The sequence below is a fragment of the Phodopus roborovskii genome, unplaced genomic scaffold, assembly GCF_943737965.1.
Source record: "Phodopus roborovskii unplaced genomic scaffold, PHOROB, whole genome shotgun sequence".
NCBI lineage: Eukaryota > Metazoa > Chordata > Mammalia > Rodentia > Cricetidae > Phodopus > Phodopus roborovskii.
In genome coordinates, this window is record NW_026126613.1 from 1913921 (window position 1) to 1937928 (window position 24008).

The following is a 24008-nucleotide window of genomic DNA, read 5'->3' on the forward strand; positions in this document are numbered from 1 at the left end:
CCCATATTTATTTTCTTGACAACCATTCTGATTGGGTAAGGTAGACTCTCAAAGCATTTCTCTGATGGCTAAGGATGTTGAACATCTTCCAAGTATTTACTGGACACTTGAGTTCTGGCATTGGAGAACTGTTTACATGGTGCATTAGCCCACCTTTCTATTGGAACATTTTTGGTTTAGATGTTTGATTTTTGTTGTCCTTTATATACCCTAGCTATCAGTCCCTAGCTGATGTATGGCTGGCAAGGATTGCCCCCCGTCCCAACCCAACCTTCCAATTCTGTAAGCTGCTTCTTCACCCTGGTGATTGTTCCCTTAATTTTCTGTAGTCCCATTTGTCAATTTTGGAGATTATTTCCTGTGCTATTAGAGTATGTTCAGAAAACTTTTGCCCATGCCTGTGTATCTTGAAGTGTTTTGCCTGCAGGGTTTTCCTTAGGCAGTTTCAAATTTTGGCCTACAGTAGCCAAAATATAGTGGGAGAAGTTGATTCACACTTATAAAAGGCAGCATGAGAAACATTTAAGTCGTGGAGCAGTGAATTGGCAGTATCCTAACTTTGGAAGTGGTTGAGCAAAACTATTCATCTATTAAAATTCTTAAAACTGTAACACACACACACACACACACACACACACACATACACACACCAAAAGAAAGGGAAACCAATGAATGGCCTCTTAGGAAAGGCCATGGCTACATATTCAGTGACTGATAATGAATATTGTCAGGAAACTTTTTATATTTGTGCTCCCCAAAGCCATGCTACAGCTGGTTCTAAGATCTCAGAGGTGCACAATGTTGTGGCCACTGGGAATAAATTTATTTCCCCCTGGATTCAAGGTTCATTGACCCATAGCAGCAGCAAAGAGGCAGAGGAGGAAAATTTTGGACAAGGCAAAATACCATGTGTTTCTGAGAAGCGTTAGGATATGATATGGCTGGCACAGATCAGTGCTCAAGGCATAGCTCCATTTCCAGGGGCAATTCACAGGGAATGCTTCCAAGAGGGGCTGCCCAAACCATTGATGGTAACTGTGAGAACCACCGTTTGGAGATCACTGACGCCTTCTTTTGGCTATGACTGCTACATTTCCCTCACTGCCCCCACCCCAATTCAGTCTATCATCATACAAAGTCTTCTCACCATAAAAGAAAGCAAGTGAAGTTGGGAAATGCCCTCTCTTGCTCTGAACTAGGGGAAAAAAAAGTAATGACATCTAGGAGGAGTAGAAAAATTATGTAAATAAAGAAGGATGAAGAGAAATGCTCAGAGATGGAAGGGAAGCCAGATTACCATCATGGAGTTGACAAGGGAAATAGGCCACACTGAGGAAGAGCACTCACAGAAGATGCGGTTCCCGTGGCAACTGCAACAGGCGATGGACACGGGTGGAAAGGGGACAGTCATCCCAGAGTCATTAGGCTCAGCCCCATCTAACCCATGTCCATCTCCCAGACACAGTGCTGGCAGCAGACATTGGCCGGGAGATGGCCATGTATAAAGACTGGGAGACATTTGTTGACACTTGGTGACGGAAGGGGGTGTGTATGGACTCTAACTCATGGGATTCCTCAACAGGACTTTTCAAGGGGCTTTTCTTTGCAGTGACATGCCCTTAACCATTCCATTTTAATGATCTCCCTCTCATCTCCCTCTTCCAATTCTTTGCTATATTTTTTTCTTCTCCCTTTCTGACAGTCTACATACTTATTTGAGTTTACTTTCTGCCTCCGACTAGACGGTAATTGAAAAGAGAAGGAAGTTGAGCCTCAATGAACATAGAGTCTGTGATGATGCCACCATTGTCTGTCCCTGGTGGCAGGCAGAGCATGGATGCAAGTGTTCAGTGACCCTCCCTTGAAAGGACACCACCTAATGAATTATCTGTTAACCCCGTGGCTGTGTGCCCATTGCTCGCTTATGTAACTCTGCCCGGCTATAGTCAATTGGGAAACAGGGCAGATTCTGTCTCGCTCTTCTGATGTGGTGTGGAGATGAGTGCTACATGACAGCCCATCAACTTTCTTAGTGGAATGAGAGAGGTAAGAATCAAAAGGCTTCCAGGTATTTATACAAACAGAGCAGGCCTTAACAAGCACCATCTCTGAGAAATCCGTTCACTTCCATCCTTTTCTGCAGATATGGAAAATAATCCCAGGCAGCAATATTATGCTTCCATGGTTACAGAGAGTGTTATGCTTTTCGAGGACCAAACATCATTTTGAGCCTTGCCAACCATGTTTCTGAACATGCGCTGCTTGAAATCAGGCCAGCCAAGCAGAACCAAAGTAATTTACTTGGACCAAATCCGTCTTACGGGAGAAGCTAACCAATGAGGCAAACCCATGTGTTAGTGACACCCACTGAGGCTTGGTCCTCACTGAACTGTGCAGGAAGTTACTTTACGGGGATACAGTGTGATGGAAGTGTTGAAAGTACTGGCTGCCGTACCCTTTTGCTTCCAGACGCCTATTTCCACAGGAAAGTGGACTGACTGTCCTGGGCCAACACTCCTTGCTAATACAAGTGGGTAACACGCCACTTGAACTTCCTAAGGTTCCTCTCATGACTCGGTAGCCAATCTGAATGGAGTTCCTGGAGCAGAATGTGGTACGGAACAACATTCAACCAAAGCGATTCGTATTGTTAGGTACTGCGGAGCCCTTTCAGTAACTTCAAGTTTTTGCCAGATGGCTCCCTCGAAGTTAGTCTGATTCCTAGAGTGCTGCAACTCACAAGGACACTATCTAACAATCTCAACAGGCATGCCTTTGCCATTACTAACAGCACACAGGGACCGCAGCGCTCATGGAGAGCAAGCCTTGATTTTCTTTATCTAGACACACAGTCTACTTCTAAATAAGGGCCAGAGTTAGGAAAGAGAAATTTCCCCCTAAAGATTTTGCTTGTTGCTGTGTGTGCGGCCTTTGAGATGGGGTCATCTTATAGAGCCCAGGCTGCAATGCATATGGGCACAGTGCTTAGGCATATTCCTTCCCCCCACTTCCGGGGTCTCCTGGTGGCATTGAGCAGTGCCATCTCTAGAGATGGGTACCGAGTGTGAGGAGATCATAAAAGCAGCAGCTGCATGTTGAATCCGAAACATCTGGTTTTGATGGCAACAGACGATGCAGCAGTCAGAGGAATACACTGTGTTTAGAGAGGGGCAGCCTGCATGTCTAACCTTGGGGACTCACAGAATGTTTGAAAACTTAAGGGCTGGGGATGTAACTAACTCAGCGACAGAGTGACTGTCTAGCATCTGGTTTTAATCCTCGGTACTGAAAGAAACCAGCAAAGAAGCAAACAGGGCAGAGACTATACTTGTATCCCTTGCCCTATAAAACAAAACAGGGGGAAATAATTAGACATAAAATTATACAAATAATATTCTGAATTCTAAAGGGAGGGAAGGGAAGCGATCTTAGCTTGGGTGAGACCAACGAAGGCCTCATTTACGAGATGAGCCACAGTAAAAATGGGATGGATATAGGGATGGTATCCAAGGGGGGTTGGAGAAGGACAATCCTGTGGCACCACTGCCATTCCAGTTTGTGTATGCTGTGACCTTCATACACAGTATCCCAGCCTAACGGCGTATTTCTTAGAATGTGTCATGCCATGGCAATACACATGACTGTGGATGGGAAAGAAGGGTGTTTTGGCCTGGAGAATGAGGGAGAGCTACAGGTAAATTTCTGCTTAGAAACAATGGCAAGGGTCTGGAAGTCTGTGTACAAACTCAACTGGCCTTGTAGGTAAGCTGTTTCTTTGAGCTTTCAAGGAGCATCCCGAAGCACAGTTGACTCAGGACCACTAAAACAGACCCAGGTAGGGACTGCCTGACACCACAAGCAATGAAAAGGGCATTAAGAAATTCATGTTACAGCTTATCTACTGCTAACTACATAGTCCCCTGGTATGGGAAGGGTGATAGATTTATCAGCGCACTTGGAACACAGCAAATATCAGGCTAGGACCGTAACGGGCTGACACTGAAGAGTTAATTTGCTCTAAAGAAATTCACCTTCTTTCCCAGGCCCAGACACTGTGGAAGATCTTATCAAGACCGCGCATGGACTACATCATGTTCAAACAGTCTGGCTTCATTATTTGAAATACTTTAAAAAAAAAAAAAAGAAGAAGATGCCATTTTCTTGGTTATTTCCATTTTTTCTGTTACATCTTTCTTCAACATGAAAACCAAAAAGGCCCTCTGACCTTTAGTGCTAAGAACAGAAGTTAAAGCTTCATGCATGGTGTCAGTCAAGGACTCTACCACCGAGCTATATTCTTAGCCCTTCATGGTGTCTTTGTTTAAGCTTCATAGATACTTCTTTAGGTCTCAAAAGAAATTAAAGCCTTAAAATAAACATACGAACATGGTGAAAACGATTGTATAATTAAAATAAACAATGAAAAAAGAGGAAGAGGCCATTCTCTGGAGATGTCCTCTCTCAGGAGAGACATTAGTAGCTTCAGATTTACATAAAGGGCAACAGAGATAACGGAAAGCCTATCTTCTCCTCTCAACATCTTAATGTTGCTGTCCAGAGAATTACTCCCATCTTGAGTAACCATGGTAACTTGAAGAGCTGGATTCTAACAATGCTTGGGAAAACATGAGAGGGGACACTTCAGAAGGGCAATGTGGTTTCCATCTATGCCCAAGCAGCAGGGATAACAAGATGCCTAGCTAGGAACTAGAAAGCCAAGAGTCTCCCTGAAGTTCAACAACAGAATCTGGAAGGAAAACACCTTAGAACTCAGCTCATCTAATTCCTTGGTTTTAACAAAGAAAATGAGGCTTGGAGGCTGTCTGGTTTGATCAGGGTCATCTAGTGTTTGGTAGAAATAAAATCTCTTAGTGGTCCTGACTCAGAACACTGTCCAACATCTGCTACTAGTTTCTAATTCAGGAAGTCCCTATACAAGGAAGAGGTCCAGTAACCATTTTCTGCCAATCCATGTCTCTATCATTTTCCCACTTGCTTTCACTATGGATATTTTCAAATATCAACCAGTAGAGACAAAAAAAAAAAACCACTTTCAAGCATACTACTGTCTACAAATGTCAATGGAACCCTCCACCATAATACTTTAACAACTTCCCTTCTCCAAGAGAATTTTGAAACAATTCTCAGGTATCACTATTGTTCATTAGACAGCAAATATTCAAATTTTCTGCCTTAGCGTGAAGCAGAGACACTCGTCTCTAGGGATCTTTGGTTTCCCCATTGCACACAATTGTGCTGTGTCTAGTATTTTCTATTCTGTTCACAGGTAGTCTTACCTAGCCAATAATATCTGCCCTGTGATCCTGCACACGTGGAGAGTTTTGATAAAGGGATCATTTTGGCTAGTAAGCATGGAGAAAGCTGAGCTTTTATCAAGAGATAAATGCCTGTTGTCCTTACACAAAATTCCATGGACTCTTAGCATTTTTTTTTGTTTGTTTGTTTAACTTAGAATTGAAACTACACTCCCCAACCCCAAAGTCCATGTGAAAGGTACCAAGCCATGGCATTCTTTTGATTTCTTTTTCCTCATACGGGGTCTTTTTTTTATTCATTCTTTTACTTTGGTGTAGGGTCTTGTTATACAACCCAGGCTCATAATTCTCTCACGTTATGCTTTGATGGGCTGGTACACATGCCATCATGCCCAAACCCAATGTAATTCTAGATGTTCAATAAATCCATAAAGTCAGTGACAATAAAATAATTTCCCATCATCTTTTCTAAGAGACCGTTGTTTTGTTCTAAGGGCAGGATAGGTATTTAAGATTAAATAACAAATACATCAACACTTCCTTTCATCTAGTCACTTAAACCTGTCTCTTAAAAAAAAAACAACAACAAAGAGGACATTTAAAAAAACAAAACAAAGTAAAAAACAAAACAACAACACCAACAAAAAACCCAAGAAGTTCTGAGCCAGGGGTGGCGATGCACACCTGTAATCTAACACTTAGGGGATGAAGTCAGGAGGATCAGGAGTTCAAGGCTAACCATGGCTATGCATTAAGTGCAAGGCCAGCCTGTAACAAGATCCTGCTCAAAGACAAATAAAGGGCAATTCAACAAATATGTCTCTACTAGGAGCAGTAGGGAGATGGCATATGACTATGTATGTGTGGGAACAAAACTGAAATGGGCGCTTGAAGACATGACACTGACGGACACCTTCTCCACCTCTAACCCCCCTGCTATGTCACATGCTGGCATCCATATGGATTTACAGAAATATATTTAATATCAGGCTACACTCGAAAGTTAAAGTCAGAATAAATTGGAGATAGCTGACCTGTTTTACCTTTAAGTGACATGATTTCAATTTAAGTACGAATGCAAATTCCTTCAGAAAAACAATTCCATGAAGCACATTATTCAACTGGTTGAAATGGTAACAGTTTACCCATTTTGCAATCGGGAGAGACGTCTTACCTGCGGAGGTTTCTCTAAATTTGTCACTGGTCTTCTTCTTCCTCCATTTCCAAGGCTTGAAGATTTTACCAATGGTGGACAGTTTCCCCTTCCTCTTGAAGGGAGGTGTCTGGGGATTTTGAGGATTTTCTGGGGGCCCATCTGGGTTTGCTATGGAGGCTTTGTCTAGTCCATCAACTGTGTTAAAAAAAAAAAGTGAAGTTAGAGGAAAGTTGTAATAAAAGTTTGAAACAACATTATCTGTCTTTTCTTGGAATGTTAACAGCAACCCTGCCTGTTTTTTTTTTTTTTAAATATCACGTAAGGTCTGCTTTGTCCCATTCTGCAGCTGGTAGGACTCCCTTGATATCAATCAGGGACTCAATCAATCATAAGTTATAGTTCCCCTAGGTAATCATTTTGGGGAAACAGAAAAGGAGTGAATGACTTACATAATAGTTAGGGCCAGACAAATAAAGGCCCATGAATCACAGCTGAGCCCATCTGCAACAATACATCAATATTTTGTGCAGGAATCCAATACTCTCAGTATCCCTGAAATAGGATGCTCCTCCAAGACTAGTTTGGCATTCCCAACAACGACTTCACCGTCATGACACTGTGAAAGCTATATTATTTTTCTCCACAAAAGGAAGTTTGGTGCCAGGAGACTAAACTCTATTTTTATAATGCTAACACTATGGTGTACTTCGGTTACAGCAAGGTCTTCAGCCTCAAATAAACTGATGGCTATCATTAATGAGAAGAAATATCTAGAAAACGTGGCTATGGCATGTGACATACATTAGCTTCATGTGCCTTCAATATTTGATCATTAAGAAAGGCACACTCTAAAGTTGCCTCACACTATGTTCTAAACAGAAGGCAATAATCATAGCTTACATCACCCCAACTCCAAATCCCAGAGGACTCCCACAATGACAAACTATGGTATTAGTAAATTCGCTAAAATAGCACTCGTTCTTTTTATAAAATAGTTGTATGGACAAATACATAATCAGTTAGATGCAACAAAATATTAAGTGTTGAATCTAGGTAGCAGATACACGGAGTGTTCAAGTCTTTCATCTCCTCTGCAGTTCTGGAAACGTTCATAAAAAAATATTAAGGGGAAAAACAAATACAAATAGAATTTGTATAGAAAAGATTTCCCCTTAGTGAAAGATAAGGCAGACCTACACTTTACATTACTCTTGCTGAAACCATTGCATAAATCCATTCATACAAACAATATGAGTACATTTCAAAAATATCAAGCTGAAAAGGCTGCACAGAAAGAATGCACTGTGTGGTTCTATTTTTATAAAATTTGAAAGTAGGCAAAACGAACCAATAGCAAAATTTTAAAAGAAGAAGAAGAAGAAGAAGAAGAAGAAGAAAAAATCATTGGGAATTAACTGAGGGGATGAAGAACTGGGGGAGACAGAATTTATCCCGGTATTGGCTGTATTATGACACATGTTTATGACTTCTGTGCATTTCACTTTATCTAAGATTAATCTTAGGAAACTTGTAGGGTGAAGTCTAACTGATACATTGCTGAAATGATAATGGGTGAATTGTGCTGATATCCATCAAAAACCAATGAACAGACAGAATGAGCAGATGGATAAAGACCCAAATATCAGGATGCTCAGTTGTTGATGCTATATGGTAAATATGTGAATATAAAATGAAATGCTTTTATGCTTTGTATATCTTTCAAAACTTCCATCATAAAAATATCTGGGGGGAGGGGACAAAGAATAACTAAAATCAAATAGCAGGCAATGCTTCACTTCAAGGAAGACACTTTTATTCCTGTTCCTCTTGGTAAGTACAACCTAGAAAGCAGCAACAATCCTGCATGCTACAGACTTTTTGTTTGTTTGCTTTGTTTTCCGAGACAGGGTTTCTCTGTATTGCTTTGGATCCTGTCCTGTTACTAGCGTTGTAGACCAGGCTGGCCTTGAACTCACAGAGATCTGCCTGCCTCTGCCTCCCGAGTGCTGGGATTAAAGTCGTGTGCCACCAACGCCCAGCGCTACAGATTTTTTTAAATGATTGTGAAGTACAGAGCAAGCAGACCACACTAAGATCCCAGACTCTAATAAACAATAAAAACATAGGACCAATAGGTTCTATTTTTCTCCCCACATATCTCAGTCTCATAGCTATAATACACCAGGAATACCAGTGGGCATGGGCCAAAAGAGGCTTAAATAAAAGCTTGCTCCTTCCAGACATCAGAAAGGGGGAAAAAAAAAACGACAACCTAAGAAGACAGAAAAGTGTAGACCACAACTATTCTGCTCTGGGCAAACACACACAGAGGAAACTGTGATCCTGCACGGCAGCAACAGCGACAGGCAGGAATGAGACTTTGACTCTCATGAGCCTCCAGAAAAGATCCGGGTAGCTCTGCCAGAGTCCTGCTAACTAAAGACAAAACAGGAAGACCTTCCTGTCTATGTAAGGACACATCCCTCCACAGTGTCAATGGAAACTACATGTGAAGCCTAGACTTTTACCCCATCAAGCAGCTGGGTCTCTGTGAACCCCTGTCCTGTGGGAATTCTAGCCCTGCCCTAGGTATGAATGAGGACCTTCATATATAGGGTGTCAACAAGAACGTAAGCAGAGAAGCTGGATTTTCACCTCTGTGCAAGAGTGGCAAGCTGGCAGCCATTGCTCACTTCCTGGAGAAGTGTTAGATGAAGTCAGTGGAAGCAGAAGGTTTAAATAAGATGTAGAGTCTCATGACATAATAATACACAAAGAGTTCAAGTTTTGATTAAAAAAAAATCCCCTGACGTATCAAGAGCCAAGAAAATTTCAAACTGAATGAAAAACATCAATCAAAAGTTACCAACATTTGGGTACCGGATGAATTTTCCTTCCAGATGCATATGGTAGGCAATGCTAATACTTCTTCCTTGTAATCCCAAGTGCCGCCTAGGCAGAGGTGTCTGCAAGTGGCCCTAACCCTGCTTTCAGCCATGCCACAATAGAAAGAGATGCAGGGGTGGCAGTCTGTACATTAACTGAGAGGAAAGCCCCAGGAGACGAATGGAATCTTCACTTCTACTCCCATTCAGTCGCTTCCTACAGGACAACCCCACAGGGGAAGCAAGTGGCTGCCTTTTCTTCTTCATGAAGCTTTATACTGAGATCTCACAGAAAAGATCGATTCTGAGCAACTGAATATTGTAAAGCACCATAAAAGGGCTGGCGCATGCAAACAGAGTAAGTGATGTTTCCATCCGAAATCCATCTCTATCACTACGGACCAACGTCTAGCCCTCACTTTCTTACATTGGAAAGTGAATATCCTCATCCAGACCACATACTTGGGTCTTTGACACAACATAAAAACGGTGATTTCCACCTGAACCACTCAAGCTTGATCTATTTTGCTCTTGTAAATAAAAATAAAGTTTTAAAAAAAAACAAAAACGCAGCAATTTCCTTGATGACACAGGGTCGTGACAGTTGTTGAGTGCGAAATGACTCAGAGTTAAATTCTTGACTGCATACAGGATGAATGACACTGTCTTTTTTTTTTTTTTTAATTGTGACTTCAGTACGATCCTTATCTAAAGTAGCAAAGGCAGAGGCCAATGCCAGCAGAATTGGGGTGTGTGCATAAGTTTGTGTATCCCCTCCGGCTAAAAGAATCTCCTTGTGGTTTTTTATAACCGGTAGACTCTTACTGAAAACCACCCTTGCTGTTATAGACCGTATGATGGCACAGCTGGACAAATGACATCGTACTTCCCTTAAAACATGTCAGGGAAGAGAATTGTCACTGGCTTTGGAGAAATATGGGCAGAATATCTTCTCCAGACACCTGGAAATTAGTAGCACCACTGATATTTCTATGATTTTTTTTCTTTTGAATAAAGTTACCATCAAAAAACCCTTTGAAATTTTCTATAAATTTTTCCATTTCAGCCCAACCGAGCTTGCATTTACACACAGAGAAGAAAAACAAAAAAAAAGAAAAAGAAAAAGAAAAAAGAAAAAAAAAGATAGCTAGGCCATATCTAGGTATTTTTAATTTTAATTCATCTACATTTCTGTTATTTTCCTTTTTCTCTTGTTAAGAAACTTATGTTCCTATGTAGGCCAGGTTGGCCTTGAACTCATAATCCTCTTTCCCCAGTCTCCCAAGTGCTGGGATTATGAAGTGTACTATCACATGCAACAATGCTCTACTTTCCTGTCCATCATTACCTTCTGGTTCATACTAGAGACCTACATTTTTAAATATAGCATATTATGAGATGCAGTTCTGGGCTTCTTGAATATGGAAATTTTGCACGACATAGCTCTAGCATTTTCCTAGTGAAATAAGTCTACACCATAACACTTCCTCATGTTGTCAACTGGTAAGACTTCAAAGAGCACATGTAGATTTTATTTTAATTTAAACAAGCAATCTCAGTACAAAGTGACCATATGGGTCACAAAAATAAATGAAGCTAGATTATTATTACGTTAAAATTATGAACTTTGGTTTCTTTCCTCTGAAATCTAAGAGAAGACAGGGCTTCTTAGAAAAGGTCAACTATTTAATAGGAGAGTTTATAGGTTGTTAAGATCAATATTTTGTGTTTTATGATATGTCAGACACTGATTTTCCTGCACACAATCACTTCAGTCCCCGAGGAAATGAGGCACAATCTTCCATTCATAAATCTGGTCGCTGAAAGGTCACCTAGAAGAGAGCCCTATGAAAGACCTCCTGGTGCCGACTTGGGGCAAGCTGGCAGCCACCCTTTGAAAACGTAGTTTTAAAGGATGGTCTCAACTTTCTCTAAATACCCTTAAACCCTTGCAGGTGAAATTTAATGAATTTCAAAAGTCCAATAAGAACAAATCCGGACAGAGACCATGTGCGTAAATGCATCTCTCTAAGTTTGAGCTTTGAGAAAGCTAAATAGCCCAAACAAAAATAAGCAAACCAATCTGTACTTGCTTAAAATATTGTTGCTGAGACACCTTTCCCTTTTTATACATATCCATGATTGTTTAACCATTATGATTATATTAAAAATTTCACTGCATATTTCTACCATGTTTTCCATATGTCCATAAAGTTGTACCATTCACATGGTACATGGAGCATTTGGTAAAAAAATATGGAAAAGTGTATTGGGAAGATTTAATATAGCCCCTCCATTCAGCTGAAGCAATGACTTTGCATATATCCTACTATGCATGGGGGCAGACATTTAGGATGAAGTGGACAAATGGTCACAGTCAAGTGGTGCCATAAGCCATCGCTGATGACCAAGTATAAGGTAGCCAATGGGCACTCTTGACCTTATTCTCATTAATCACAGTTTACATTAGGTTGAACCAAATCTCTTCCCTTCTTTGGAAGTAAAACAAATGACCAATGGAGAAGGGAAAAAAGAATCAGCTATAGGATACCCCATTTGGATACAGGTTAGAAATCCCTGTATGTGTTGAGTGAGATGCTACGCAAGTAAGCAGGTGGATGGTTGATGATGGAAGTTAGAAAGAAGTGGGAATCTAGAATGTTCTACAGGACACCAATGACAGCTGGACATAACTGCATAAACTCGGGTTTGGCAAGATAGAAAGACAGGAAGAAGATTATTGGCATGGACACACAAGCTTCCAAGCATCCCCGTATGTTTCTTTCTTGATTTCTAATGGTGTTCTTCAAGAAAGGGAATATCAGACAGTCCAATCCTTACAGAAATGGTTACTTCTAGGGTTGGGACACAGAAATAATAGAAGAGCCTTACACATCTTATAGCACTAGGGAGTAAGGGAGTCCTCTAAACAAACTGAACAGTGAATGCCATTGTGACACGGGAGGTAACTCAAAGAACCCTCAAAGGCAACGTTGGAAATGAAATAATACAGTACTAATTATAACCCAAAGTATAAAATAAATGTCTATGGGTCCATACTTATATAAATAAATTTTAATAAACGTACGTGTGGCAAAAGATCTGTACAGATGAGTTCTGACAATTGACAGAAGGAGCTTTTCCTGACATGGCTTAGATGCGACAGCATAGCAATTCCTTCTCAAGAGTACAAATGTGGAGGATGAGTAACCTTATAATAAAGGAAGCTGACAACCGCCTCACCCAAGGTGGCCAAGGTCAGTGTCATCTGTGACAGACTGTATTGACAGCAGCATCCTTCAGTGATGTCGTGAAACTGGACCCTCAAAACCCGCAGCCAGGTGAAGATTTGAGAAAACATCAGACAAGTCCAAGTTGAGGGACATGGCTGAAGTACCTGACTGCTATACCTCAAAACCATCAAGGTAATTAAAAACAAGTGGAGTCTGGCAGCGACAGGAGGAAGTGAGGGGGCATGACATGGCCCTTAATGGGATCCTGGATCAAACAAAAATGACATCAAGGAAAACCTGGCAAGATTCTAATAAACTGGGGAGGCAGCTTACAAGAAGGTGCCACTGTCTGCCCTTTGGTTGTAACAAATTCATCACAAGAAAGCAATAACAGGAGAAAATAAACATAGCAATATATGAGAATACTGCTATCTCTCCAGGCCTTCTGAAAAAATCTAGAAAATATTCTTTTATTTTAAAAAATAACTCTGTGTCTGTATGTTTAAATGTGTGGGGGTCTTGTACACCCATACCCACTCTCAGATCACACTGGGCGTTCCTCTCCATCACTCTCTTGTATTATTCTCTTGAGCCAGGGTCCCAGGCTGACAAGCAGCGAGCCTTGGAGATCCTCCAGTCTCTGCTTGTCACAGTGCTGGGGGCACAGGCACAAACCACTGCACCTACTTTGTATGTGGGCACTGAAGGTTTGAACTCAGGTCCTCGAACTCATACAGCAAGCACCCTTACCCACTGGATCCCAAATCAGAACTATTCTAGAAGACAGTTCATGCTTTAATTGAAGCAAAGTCACCAATGAGGCGAATAAGCTACCGATTTGGAGTTTGGGGATTGTTTCTGTCCTATGAGGCATGGAGGGTGCACAGAAGAGCTCTGCTCCAGGGACTTTGAAGGAAATAAAACTGTTCAGTTGTCCATCCTTCTCTTCCTTCACAAATGCTTTCATTTCCCAGTATTTCAGGACTAAGAGGGTGTTTAAAGATCAACCTCTTGCTATTTCAGCAAGTTTTAACATATGACTTACTCAAATTAAATGGTAGTCAGCATCTTGTAAAAGTGGAGACTGGGTTTTTTCTCTTGTCACCCACAACAGGAAGAACTTACAGTTATGGGGAGACCAGGTACAGGGAGATTCCAAACTTGTCACATACTCGCACGCATGCACACTTTCACACGCACGCACGCATGCACACACACACACATTCACACTCGCATGCACACACACACACATTCACACTCGCATGCACACACACACATTCACACTCGTACTCACACACACATTCACACTTGCACGCACACACACATGGCACATATTTATCCATGCAGGAATATTTGTTCTGCATAGCTGATGTACAGAAGACAAATTCAGTCTACAAAGGTTCTCTGCCCTTCATTTTCAAGTCAACTTAAGTCTATTGTTTTAGTGATAATTTTTTGAGACTCAAAAGTCAATTGAACGAGCTAAAATTTATTCTGTAAGACCGAGCCCCTTCCTTGTACCCTAACTTCTTGAGATGATAGAATTGGACAATTAAGGAGATGGAAGCCCATGATGTATGATTCTGGGACAACCTTATGAGAAGTTGGTGGGAACATGAACTACCCTGAGTCATTTTGATCTTCCAACAGCCAATATGAGTGCTTTATTAATAGCAGAATTCATAATGGCTCACACTTCTTGACTTAGAAAAGTGCTTTGTTTGCACAAATATTTGTTAATTTTCACAACAGTTTGGGAGACATTTCTGCAATTAAATAATGAATGAGCCACAGACCTAATTAAGGACCTAAGTTAGTAGTAGGTCAGGCATTCAGGTTGTACATGTTTTTATTTACAAAGATAAAGATGAACTATTTCTGGGGTAAATAATTAAAAAACAAAAAGGTACCCTCCTTCAGTAGCGTAAGAGTTAAGTGGCAAAGTTTGGATAATAAGTCAAAGCCTCCTGCCTCTAAAACTGGTCTTCTCAATGACTTTCTTAGAAGGCAGGCTAAACTCAGTGCTATTTACCTGCAAATCTAGGGAGATCACATGGGCAGTGGGACCAGCTTCCTGCACTCTGCTCAGGTAAGCAGAAATGCCAGTGGGCCATGCAAACTAAAACCGAAAGCACACTCACAGGAGAGAGCAACAAACTCCGGCTGAGTGTCCCGAGAATAAGTCTCAGGAAGTAAGGACTGTGACCTGGGGTCCTTAAGATGAGGGAACGAAAAAGGGAACAAATATCCTGCAGGGGATGAGTCAAGGATGGCAGAGCTTTTTAAACACAATGCAAATTAGAATCTTCTGGTTCCTGCTGGGCTGGGCTCATAATAGACCCGTGAAACATATTTGTGGAAAAACTATGAACAACATATAAGGTCATGTCTTCAGCCAAGTGAAATGATCAAATACAAGATGTTCAAAGAGAAACAACAGTGTTTTGAACTTTCTCTACATAAAAGGCAGATGTAAAGTCTCGGTCATGTGGCTCCTAGTCAGGAGACTTTCCATCCACCGGGCTGCCTGTGCTGGAGTATCAAAGCATACCCGGTGAACCAGAACCATCTCCTAGTATCTCCAAAGCAGCTGGAAGCCTGTAAAACAGAAAGCACAGCGGCCATTGCACAACCAGGACAGTCAATAAATCTCAGTTACTGTTCTGGATTTCTGTCACACAATCAGGATGGTGAGCTGTAAACCAGAAAGAGGAGATCTGAGTCCCACACCAACTCTGCTACTTCAGCAGCCCTGTGACCTTGAGCAAGGACCCCGATTTTTCAACAGTGAAAATTAGGAGACTGGGTTAAGTGATCTCTAGGCGCCTCTCCACCTATTCGCCATTCTCTCGATTCTCCACATCGCTCCGTGCTGAGTCACACTGAAGACCAGCTAAGAGTGTTGAAGGGACATTGTCATTACTCATCACTATAGAGCAGGGAGGTGATGCTATCCCTGTTGTCCCAGTTAGGGCAAGAGGAAGGAGAGGCCCAGAGAAAGCAAGTGATTTGTCCAAGGTCGCATAACTGATAAGAGCTGTGGTTTCCCTCCAGAATGCTCTTTATATAAAATGGGAGCATGGTTGTGGGTGAGAGTAGATCTCTGTTTAAGAGAACATATGATATAAAGGGAACTCTGTGCGTGAATCATAGCGCGTTTCTACCCTCAGCTATCTTCTTGTACCTGTTCAAAGGGTTGGGGGGTAGGCACACCATGCCCATCTCTGGAACAATGTCCTGTGCCACCACAGCCCATTCACATTTGTTGCAGGCACAGTGGTTTTAATCTAATTCACATTTTCCTTCTCATTTTCGACTGAGTGTACTCATTTCATTGTATAGAACTCTTATTTACCATAACCTTAATTCTAAAAATGCAATGCTATCAAGTTTTAAACTTGTTTTCCTAACAGAAGCAGCCATTCCTTTCAAATCCCCAGAGGGAAATGCTACTAAAGACTTCCATCTGCCTGTAAGCTCTGACGGAGAATTCCAGAGCTTAAACTCGTGGCCAAAGGCCTGTAAGATAGCATGTTTGTGCAGCTGTGTGACATCCTGGTTCACTGACATGCACAATGTCCCCTAGACTTGCTACAGGATATTTCACAGATAAAAATAAAGTCACTCATGTTTGGGGATTAAAGATATTCTGATTGAGTGGGCAAAGGGTTGCTTTGCAAATGGAAAATCAATTTTAATGAAAACAAAAGGCATGTTACGTTTTGAAAAGCATTGCGACCACTATCAGCAAACGGTTCTCTCCCCCAACAGGAACAAGAAAGAAGTTAAGAAAAGGGATAAAAACCAAGACAGGAAGCAACCAGTCTCCACCGGAACTTTCTACCCTCACTCAGGTCCTCACCAGCTCCTACAGCAACTCCCAGAGTCTGGGATGAATGGAGGGTTGCTGTACTTGGGAAAAGGGAGACAAATTCTGCATATTCTTTGCAGACAATCTGCCAAGCAAGACAGAATTTCACCTCATTGGTTTGGGGATAATGATCACTCTGTTTAGGCTGAGCACACACAGATGGATGAAAAATTAGGGGAGAAAATGAAAGGTTTTATATATAAATTATAAAGTTAAAAAAAGAAAAAACAAAAACCACAAAATGGAACCCTGGTGGTGTGGGTATAGAGTCACAGATATATACAGGAAGCTGCCAGGCGGATTTCAAGTTCAAACTCTCTCTGGGCTACAGACCGAGTTCAATGCCAGTTTGGATAATTTAGTGAGGCCCTTTCTCAGAATAAAAATTAAACATAAAGTGTTAGGGGAGGAGCTGGGGGAAACGGCCTAGCTAAAAAAGTGCTTGCCATACAAGTTAAGTCTGAGTTCGGAGTCCCTGTACCCACCTAAAAAGCTGGGTGCAGCAGCATGTGTGATTCCCAATATATGGGGAGGTGAAGACAGTGGATCTCTTGGACTTGATTGATCACAAGCTTAGCAGAATTGGTAATCTCCAGATTCAGTAAGAGACCCTGTCTCAGAAAATACGGTACATACATAGTGATGAAGATTCCTGGCAATGATATCTACAGGCATGTGCATGCGCACAAGTGTGTGTGTGTGTGTGTGTGTGTGTGTGTGTGTGTGTGTGTTATGCGTGTACAGGCTTGGAAAAGAGCTCAGTGGGAGAATGCCTGTCTACCACGTAAAAGGCCCTAGGTTCAATCACTAATACTTTAATAAACAAATAAGTAAATAAATGAATAAATAAAAGCTAGTGAAATAGCATGGTTCAAAAGTTCATAGCCAAATTTCGATTCACATAAAATTCTCCCCACAGAGGATGAATAAGATGGAAATATCAATGGACCAGCCAAAAGGAAGACAGGTAAGATCTCTTAAAACATCCATCCATCCATCTACCTACCATCTGTCATCTACAACCAAGTCCCCAAAAGTTGGTATCTGCTAAGAAACAGGTGGCCCACACAATACACTAGATTATTTCCCAGAGACAGACATGAACTTTGCAGGCATATAGAGAGAAAACAGGATGCTGGGAGATGGATCCCACAGAAGAGAATTTATGTCGATTAGTCATGCAGAATCCCCAGGCACCAGATTTATATCCTTGTAGTTCAGCCTGAGAGATGACTGCAACAAGCCAAGCATTTGAACTTGGAGAGGAAAATGCAAACGGCTGGAGTTGATGAATGCTTCTGAGGGACGCAGCAGAGGAACAAGGGGAACTGCCCAGAGATCTCCATGGCTCCAGCCTCTACAGAGTGTGGGAGATGTCGGGAGGAGAGTGGACTTAGGGGAAATACTGTTAGGACATGTTTAAACCCCACGAACTTCAGGTGTTGGCAGGACATGTGGGGGAAGGTGTCCAAAGGCGGCCAGAGCTGCATTGCTGACACACTAGGCAAGCAGTTGGAGTTGGATTTGGTGGGGTCTTCCAAACAAAAGCAGCTGTGCAGGGATGAAGATAAACTCAGAGGAACAATTACACTGGGAGGGATAAGCTGCGTGAAATAAGAAACCTTGAACTTCTTTTGGCAGTGACAATGGTAGCGTCCAGGGAAACTTTTGTTTGCTGTTTGTTGGAATGCCGCAGAGCTAAGGACACCAGAGCACATTTGCGGGCTTGGGGAGAAGCCCACAGGGGTGGAGAGGTGAACGTCCAGGGAAGAGGGTTACATACAGAACTGTGTCAACAAGAATGGCAGCCCAGCCACATGTGGGCCACAGGAAGACTTAATTCCCTTGGAGAGAAACAAGGGCTTCAACGGTGAGGCAGAACTCAGTCTTATCTGGTGGGTATGAGTTTACCAGGGAGTCGACAGGGAGATGACAGCCGCAAAGGCACGTTCAGGGACACTCCCCAGGAGGAAACAACTCCACATGAAGATATACAGAGTCCTGGAGCACTATGATGGGAAGTAGCATGGAGGGCCCATAAGGGCTCATTTCTGCTTTTAGTGTAGGACTGCCATTACAGAGCACTGTAAGGGTTGAGGGTAGCTTGGGATGTTGCTCTGTTGGCATGGTGCTAGCCCAGGTTTCACAAACCTTGACCTCCATCCCCAGCACTATAAAGTCAAGGAACAGTGGCATACACCAGCGAGCTCTGGTATTCTGAAGAGTGCGGGAAGACTAAAAAATCAAGATTTCCCTTGGCTGCATGGTGAGTCCAAGGCTAACACTGATGCCATCAGGCTGCCTAGAAGAAGACAAACAAAATAATAATAACAACAAAATATTGTGGGAGGGTTATTGCTAGAGAGCAGTTACCAGGGAAAGCCAGTTCAGGCTGATCAGAGAAGGAGGAAGTCTACAAAAGGACGAGGGCGTGGAAGAGCTCACTGGCTGCAACAGGGAAGCATTTAGTCATGACTTATCAAGCAACAGTGATGGAGAGACAAGGGCAGGGTCTCTGTCTTGGGGAGCTGAGAGGCAGCAGGTGAGCGAGGATGCCGACAGTCAAGCGTTCATGCGATATAGGCTTACAGTGTGTGAGGAGGGCAGGGATATGCCAGTGTTGTGGGCCCACAGCGATGCCACTGAGGAGTCCCATGACAGGCAAAACACAAGTGGTCTTCACACTCTGAGTCAAGTTTGGGAATGAAATTACTCCAGGGTTTTAGCCTAATTCCATCACGTTGCCTAACAGGTGGGGAGATACCCTGTCCAAATTAAACAGGAAGCTATTGAAAAGTGGCAGAAAGGGATTAACATTCCATAGTTTGTAGCGCTAGTTCTCTCGACAGGGGGAGAAACAATCCCACCAATTAAAGAGCATCTTATAACAATGATGCCTTCACAGTTGATTTTGTTTCTTTTTCTCCCCAATGTAACCACTGAGGGTATTCTACTTGCAAAATGTTCCGTTTTGGTTTCTTTCTTTAAAATGATGTATGTGTTCAAAGAGCCTTCTGGGAACAAATTATACCAGCTGCACTTGGGTATAACCGTAAACGTAAAGCCTCTGAATCCGATCTGGGCACTATCCAGGCAACTGGTTCATTCCAAAGTTCTTTTCTCATAGCGTGTTTACTAAGAATTTCAATCCTGAAGTCACTCTGAATGTGTGTGAGAACAATGGGGGCCCCATCTGTGACTGAAGCTTACAAGTGGCAGGATTCGATTCACTGATGTATTCAAAAGACACACAAATGATTTTGAGCTGTTGTTATGAAATGAGGAAGGAGAAAAGAAGTCATCCCCTTCCTTAAAAATGTTCATGTCAAGAGACATATGTGCACATGTGTAAGCCAGAGGATCAACCTCAAATGTCATCATTTGGCTGACATCCATCTTATTTTTATTGAAAGTAACTTTTCTATACAATATATTCTGATCCTTCAACCCCCCCAAGCCCCACCTCCATCTGTCCAGCTCCACCCTTTCTCTCTCTCTCTTGAGAAAACAAAACTGGTAAATAAAAGAGTCAAACTAGCATAAAACAAAACAGAAAAAAGAAGCATGAAACACACACACACACACACACACACTACATACAATCCATAAAACATAACAGGATAAGCCATAATACTTAATCAAAAGACCTAGAATGTTAAAAAAAAAACAAGCAACCAAAGAAACAAAACAACAACAACAAAACAAAAAACAAAACACATACCCAAACAAAGTATTACGAGGCAAAACATTTCCAAAAGTCACCATTGAGTTCATTTCGTATTGGCCATCAACTGCCGGCCATGCAGCCTGCCCTGTGGTGTAGTCTGTACACCAGTGAGGCGCCATGGAGGAAACGGATTTGTTTTCCCCTTGAGAGCAATTGTCAGCTGGAGATAGTTTCTAACCCACCCACTTTAATTTTGAAGGCAGGGTCTCCTGCTCTGGAGATCACCAGTTAGAGACGGAACCCTGGGATCTGCTCATCTCCACTTCCCCAGCACTGGATTGTAAGCGGGTGCCACCATCCTGGCTTTTTGTTACATTGGTTCTGGGGTTTGAACTCAGATCCTCATGCTTGCCAAGTGAGGACTTTACTACCTGAGCCATCTCCCCAGCCCAAGGCCATCTCCTCATGAAGGAAACATATGTCTCCTTATCTTCTAAATTAAAATCCTATCAGGACAGCAACCCAATAGGACTTTCCTGGTCCTCCATACTATACCCATGCCACAGCAAGCTCTGGTTAATGTTTAAACAAATGAATACCTAAGCCAGGGGAAAGAAAATATGGCCAATAATTCCCAGGGACTGACCTAACTAGGTCATAATTTATTTTAGCAGATCTTTTTTTTTTTTCTTCACTGAGAAAAAATTATTTCCAACAGTGTGTTCCTGTAGAATTGAAAATATTTTGAAAGATAATCTAGCAAACACTGGCGTCTGAAATTGGAAAACTATCAAAGACAGCAGGAAAGATGGTAGATGCTCTTGAGAATGGGTCAGGCTTGACTGACACATTTCTTCAGGTGAACAAATGCTTAATTGCTACTTAGGAAGGAATTCGGAGACACTTTATCAAAAGCAAACAACTGAGAAGCATCCAGAAGAATTTATGTTAAGAAATCTCTACTTCCCCATCACGATGAGTGGCAAACATTAGTTTCTTCAAGAGCAAATTCACAGCCACTCCACTGACAATTCCAAGCCTTTCTAAACTCCACGGTGAAACAGCTCAGAATCTTTCATCTCACATCCTGTCTTCTAACTGGGGAAGTTAGAAAGGAAAGTATCTCCGGGATAAAGAAGCTAGAAAGATTTGGAGGGAGGAGGGGGAGAGAGGGGCGGAAATTATGTAAGTACAGTACGCAAGTGTGAAATTAAAAAAAAAAAAAAATCCAAGTTTCCTAACCTAAAAAAATCAACACAAAGCAAAGTATCAATGTAAGTTGGAATGGACTCTAACTTGCTTTTGTGTCTCTACTAGACACCACACATGAGAATCTGAATCTCCTAGACAACCAAGAAACCAAATGCAAAACTGTAAACCTTATCTTAACCTAGATTTAAAATTTCATTTTCCGATGATTATGGATGGTTCAAGTCAATACTTGATTTTCAAGGCACTGAGGACTTGAGAAACCAGTAGATTTCCATGGCAAAGCTGTTTCAGGGCTGTAGTGAAAAGCTGGTGATATACTGTAATGTGTTCAAAATGACTCTTTCAGATTTGACAATAGCACAGCGTTTTGCACACAATCTCAGCAGAACTCGCCATCTCTCCTATGGTGAAAGCCAGCCTGCTGCCAAATGGCTCTGCACTAGAGCTTCCCAAGGAAGCCAGAAAATGGCCTGCCTTCTTTAATCCTTTAGCTATTTGGCACCCCAGGACGACTTTGTATGCTTAAAAACCAAGAGATGATGATTCCTAGTTCACACACAGACCTGTGAGGACTTCAGAGGGAAAATGTAGGATTCCAGGCCCAGAAAGATTGAAATGGAATAATCTGACCTTTCATTTCCTAGCTGCTAACTCTGGGCAAGTAATTCAACCTCTTGGAGTCTTCCTACAGTTCACAGAAATAATAAATGTGAACAAGTAGAAACAGGGCCAATGAAAAGTTTGAGGGAATAAAAGTAGAGTGTGGGTTATGGCCCAGAATATTCAGGGTAGGGAAATTTCTTTGAAAGATATTTGTTTTTTGTTCTCTTGTAGAAGTCTCCAGGAAACCAAAAACACACTATAAAACAGATTCCCATACAGCCATCCAAAGAGATCCCTGCATTCCCCAGTGTCCTTAAGACAACTGCTGTGCGCTGAGGAGACTAACTATCACACACACAGGAAATAAATGCCCTCAATTAAAGGAAGGGACCACATGAGAAGGTTGACATCACCTACAGAAGTGAGAGAGTTGGCTCTCTTTCCCACCAGCTGGGAAGTCGTTAAATTTATTGTTATGCTCATGGATGAGGGTAAAACTTTTATTTAAGAGAAAAGGAAAACAAATGATATTCTGTTCAGAAAAGCTGGGCACTCACTCAGTTTGGTAGAGGATTTCATGGACCCGGCTGAAAGTCCAGTCAGGAATTGTCTACATCTAGCGTGGGACAAACTGTGGCTGCTTTGGATTTTCTGCAAAGCTTGTGTTTTAATCACCACCATGCTACAGGTGCTAAGCATAGGAGGTTGCCTTTTACTCTGTTTCCAAATACGCTTATTAATGTCAAAATCTAAAGAGAAAAAAGTTCCATTTCACTTCATGATTCCATTAACTTCAGACACTTATAACCACCTGTAAGGCCAACACACAGGACTAAGTCTGAAAGAACTCCTGAGTACAGGAACACTTACAGACCAGTCTGGCTAAGAAACCATCATTAATGCGGCTTTGGTTAATTCTGTTCCCTTTGCTTTCTGAGATCCAATACAATTCTGGAACACTCCCTTCCCTCTGTTCCTAGGCCTGGAGTACCCAGCAATAAAAATAAGTTTGTGTCAGCACTGTAAACCCACAAGCAATTATGAAGATTTCAGTTCTCTCTACCGTATATAGTAGGACTTGGTCTGCAAGCTTTGGGATGCTAAGATTTGAATCTCAAAAGGAGTCTCGGAGCCAAGTGTTCTTACTTGAAAGAACGCCAATGTTCTGTGACTTCTAACCTTCCTCAGACTGAGTGCTCAGCACATTCTAACCTGCAAAGAGCCTTAAAAGGTCCAAACCAACAGAGACCCAATTAACAAGCTCGGACGCTTGGGGAAGGCTTTCTGTGCATCTTCGCTCTGATGCTCATACTCACCAGTGCACAGACTCAAGTCAGGGCCCAAGATAACCGGATCCTGCATGGAGTTCTAGGGAACGCTTTGCATCTCAACCATCTTAAAGTCTAATTTACTTCTAGGAAATTCCTGGTCTAAGAGATGCCTATAAAATGAAATCATTTGGGCTGGGAAGATGGCTCGATGAAAAAAGCCCTTGCCTTTCAAACATAAGGACCTGAGTTTGAATGCTCAGCTCCCACAGAGATCTGGACATGGTAACCCAGTGCTCCAATGGGAGATGAGAGGTGGAGATTGGAAAATCCTGGTATCTCACAGGTCTGCTGGCCCAGTGTTGTGTCCAGTCTAACCACTATACTAAATGGTGCTGTGTCCAGTCTAACCACTGTACTAAACGGTGTTGTGTCCAGTCTAATCACTGTACTTAAACGGCTTGGAGGACAGGTTCTACTTTAAATGAATTTCCAATCTTGGGGAGTTGGGTCTGTTTGTTCTTTCAAAACAGAATCTCCATTTCTGTGACAGCGTGAGTAATAACCCTGCACTATCCAGTTGAGCATTTCTGGGAAATTACATAGAGGCGAGGTATCATCGTGAAACACCTACTAGGTGCTTTACATTGTGGAGGGCCAGAGGCCACAGATGTGGCTCGGTGACAGAATGTTGGTTTTGCACATGCCAGGCCCTGAGTTTGATCCCTAGCACACACACAAATATAATAATTCTTTTTCGAAAATTAAGGAAACTAGAAATAAGTCAATGAGCCTAATGTCTTGGACGGACATTGCCAATGATCACAGTTACACTCA

At 42.0% G+C, this 24008-nt stretch overlaps 1 protein-coding gene across 2 annotated transcripts in view; it reads right to left on the reverse strand.

Moving 5' to 3' along the window:
* Positions 1-24008, reverse strand: part of Phactr2 (phosphatase and actin regulator 2) — a 261285-nt gene that overhangs the window by 82023 nt on the left and 155254 nt on the right. For both annotated transcript variants that reach the window (XM_051206153.1, XM_051206152.1), the window contains exon 2: positions 6451-6627. In XM_051206153.1, coding sequence (XP_051062110.1) covers positions 6451-6627 — 177 coding nt within the window. The remainder of the gene's footprint in view (positions 1-6450; positions 6628-24008) is intronic.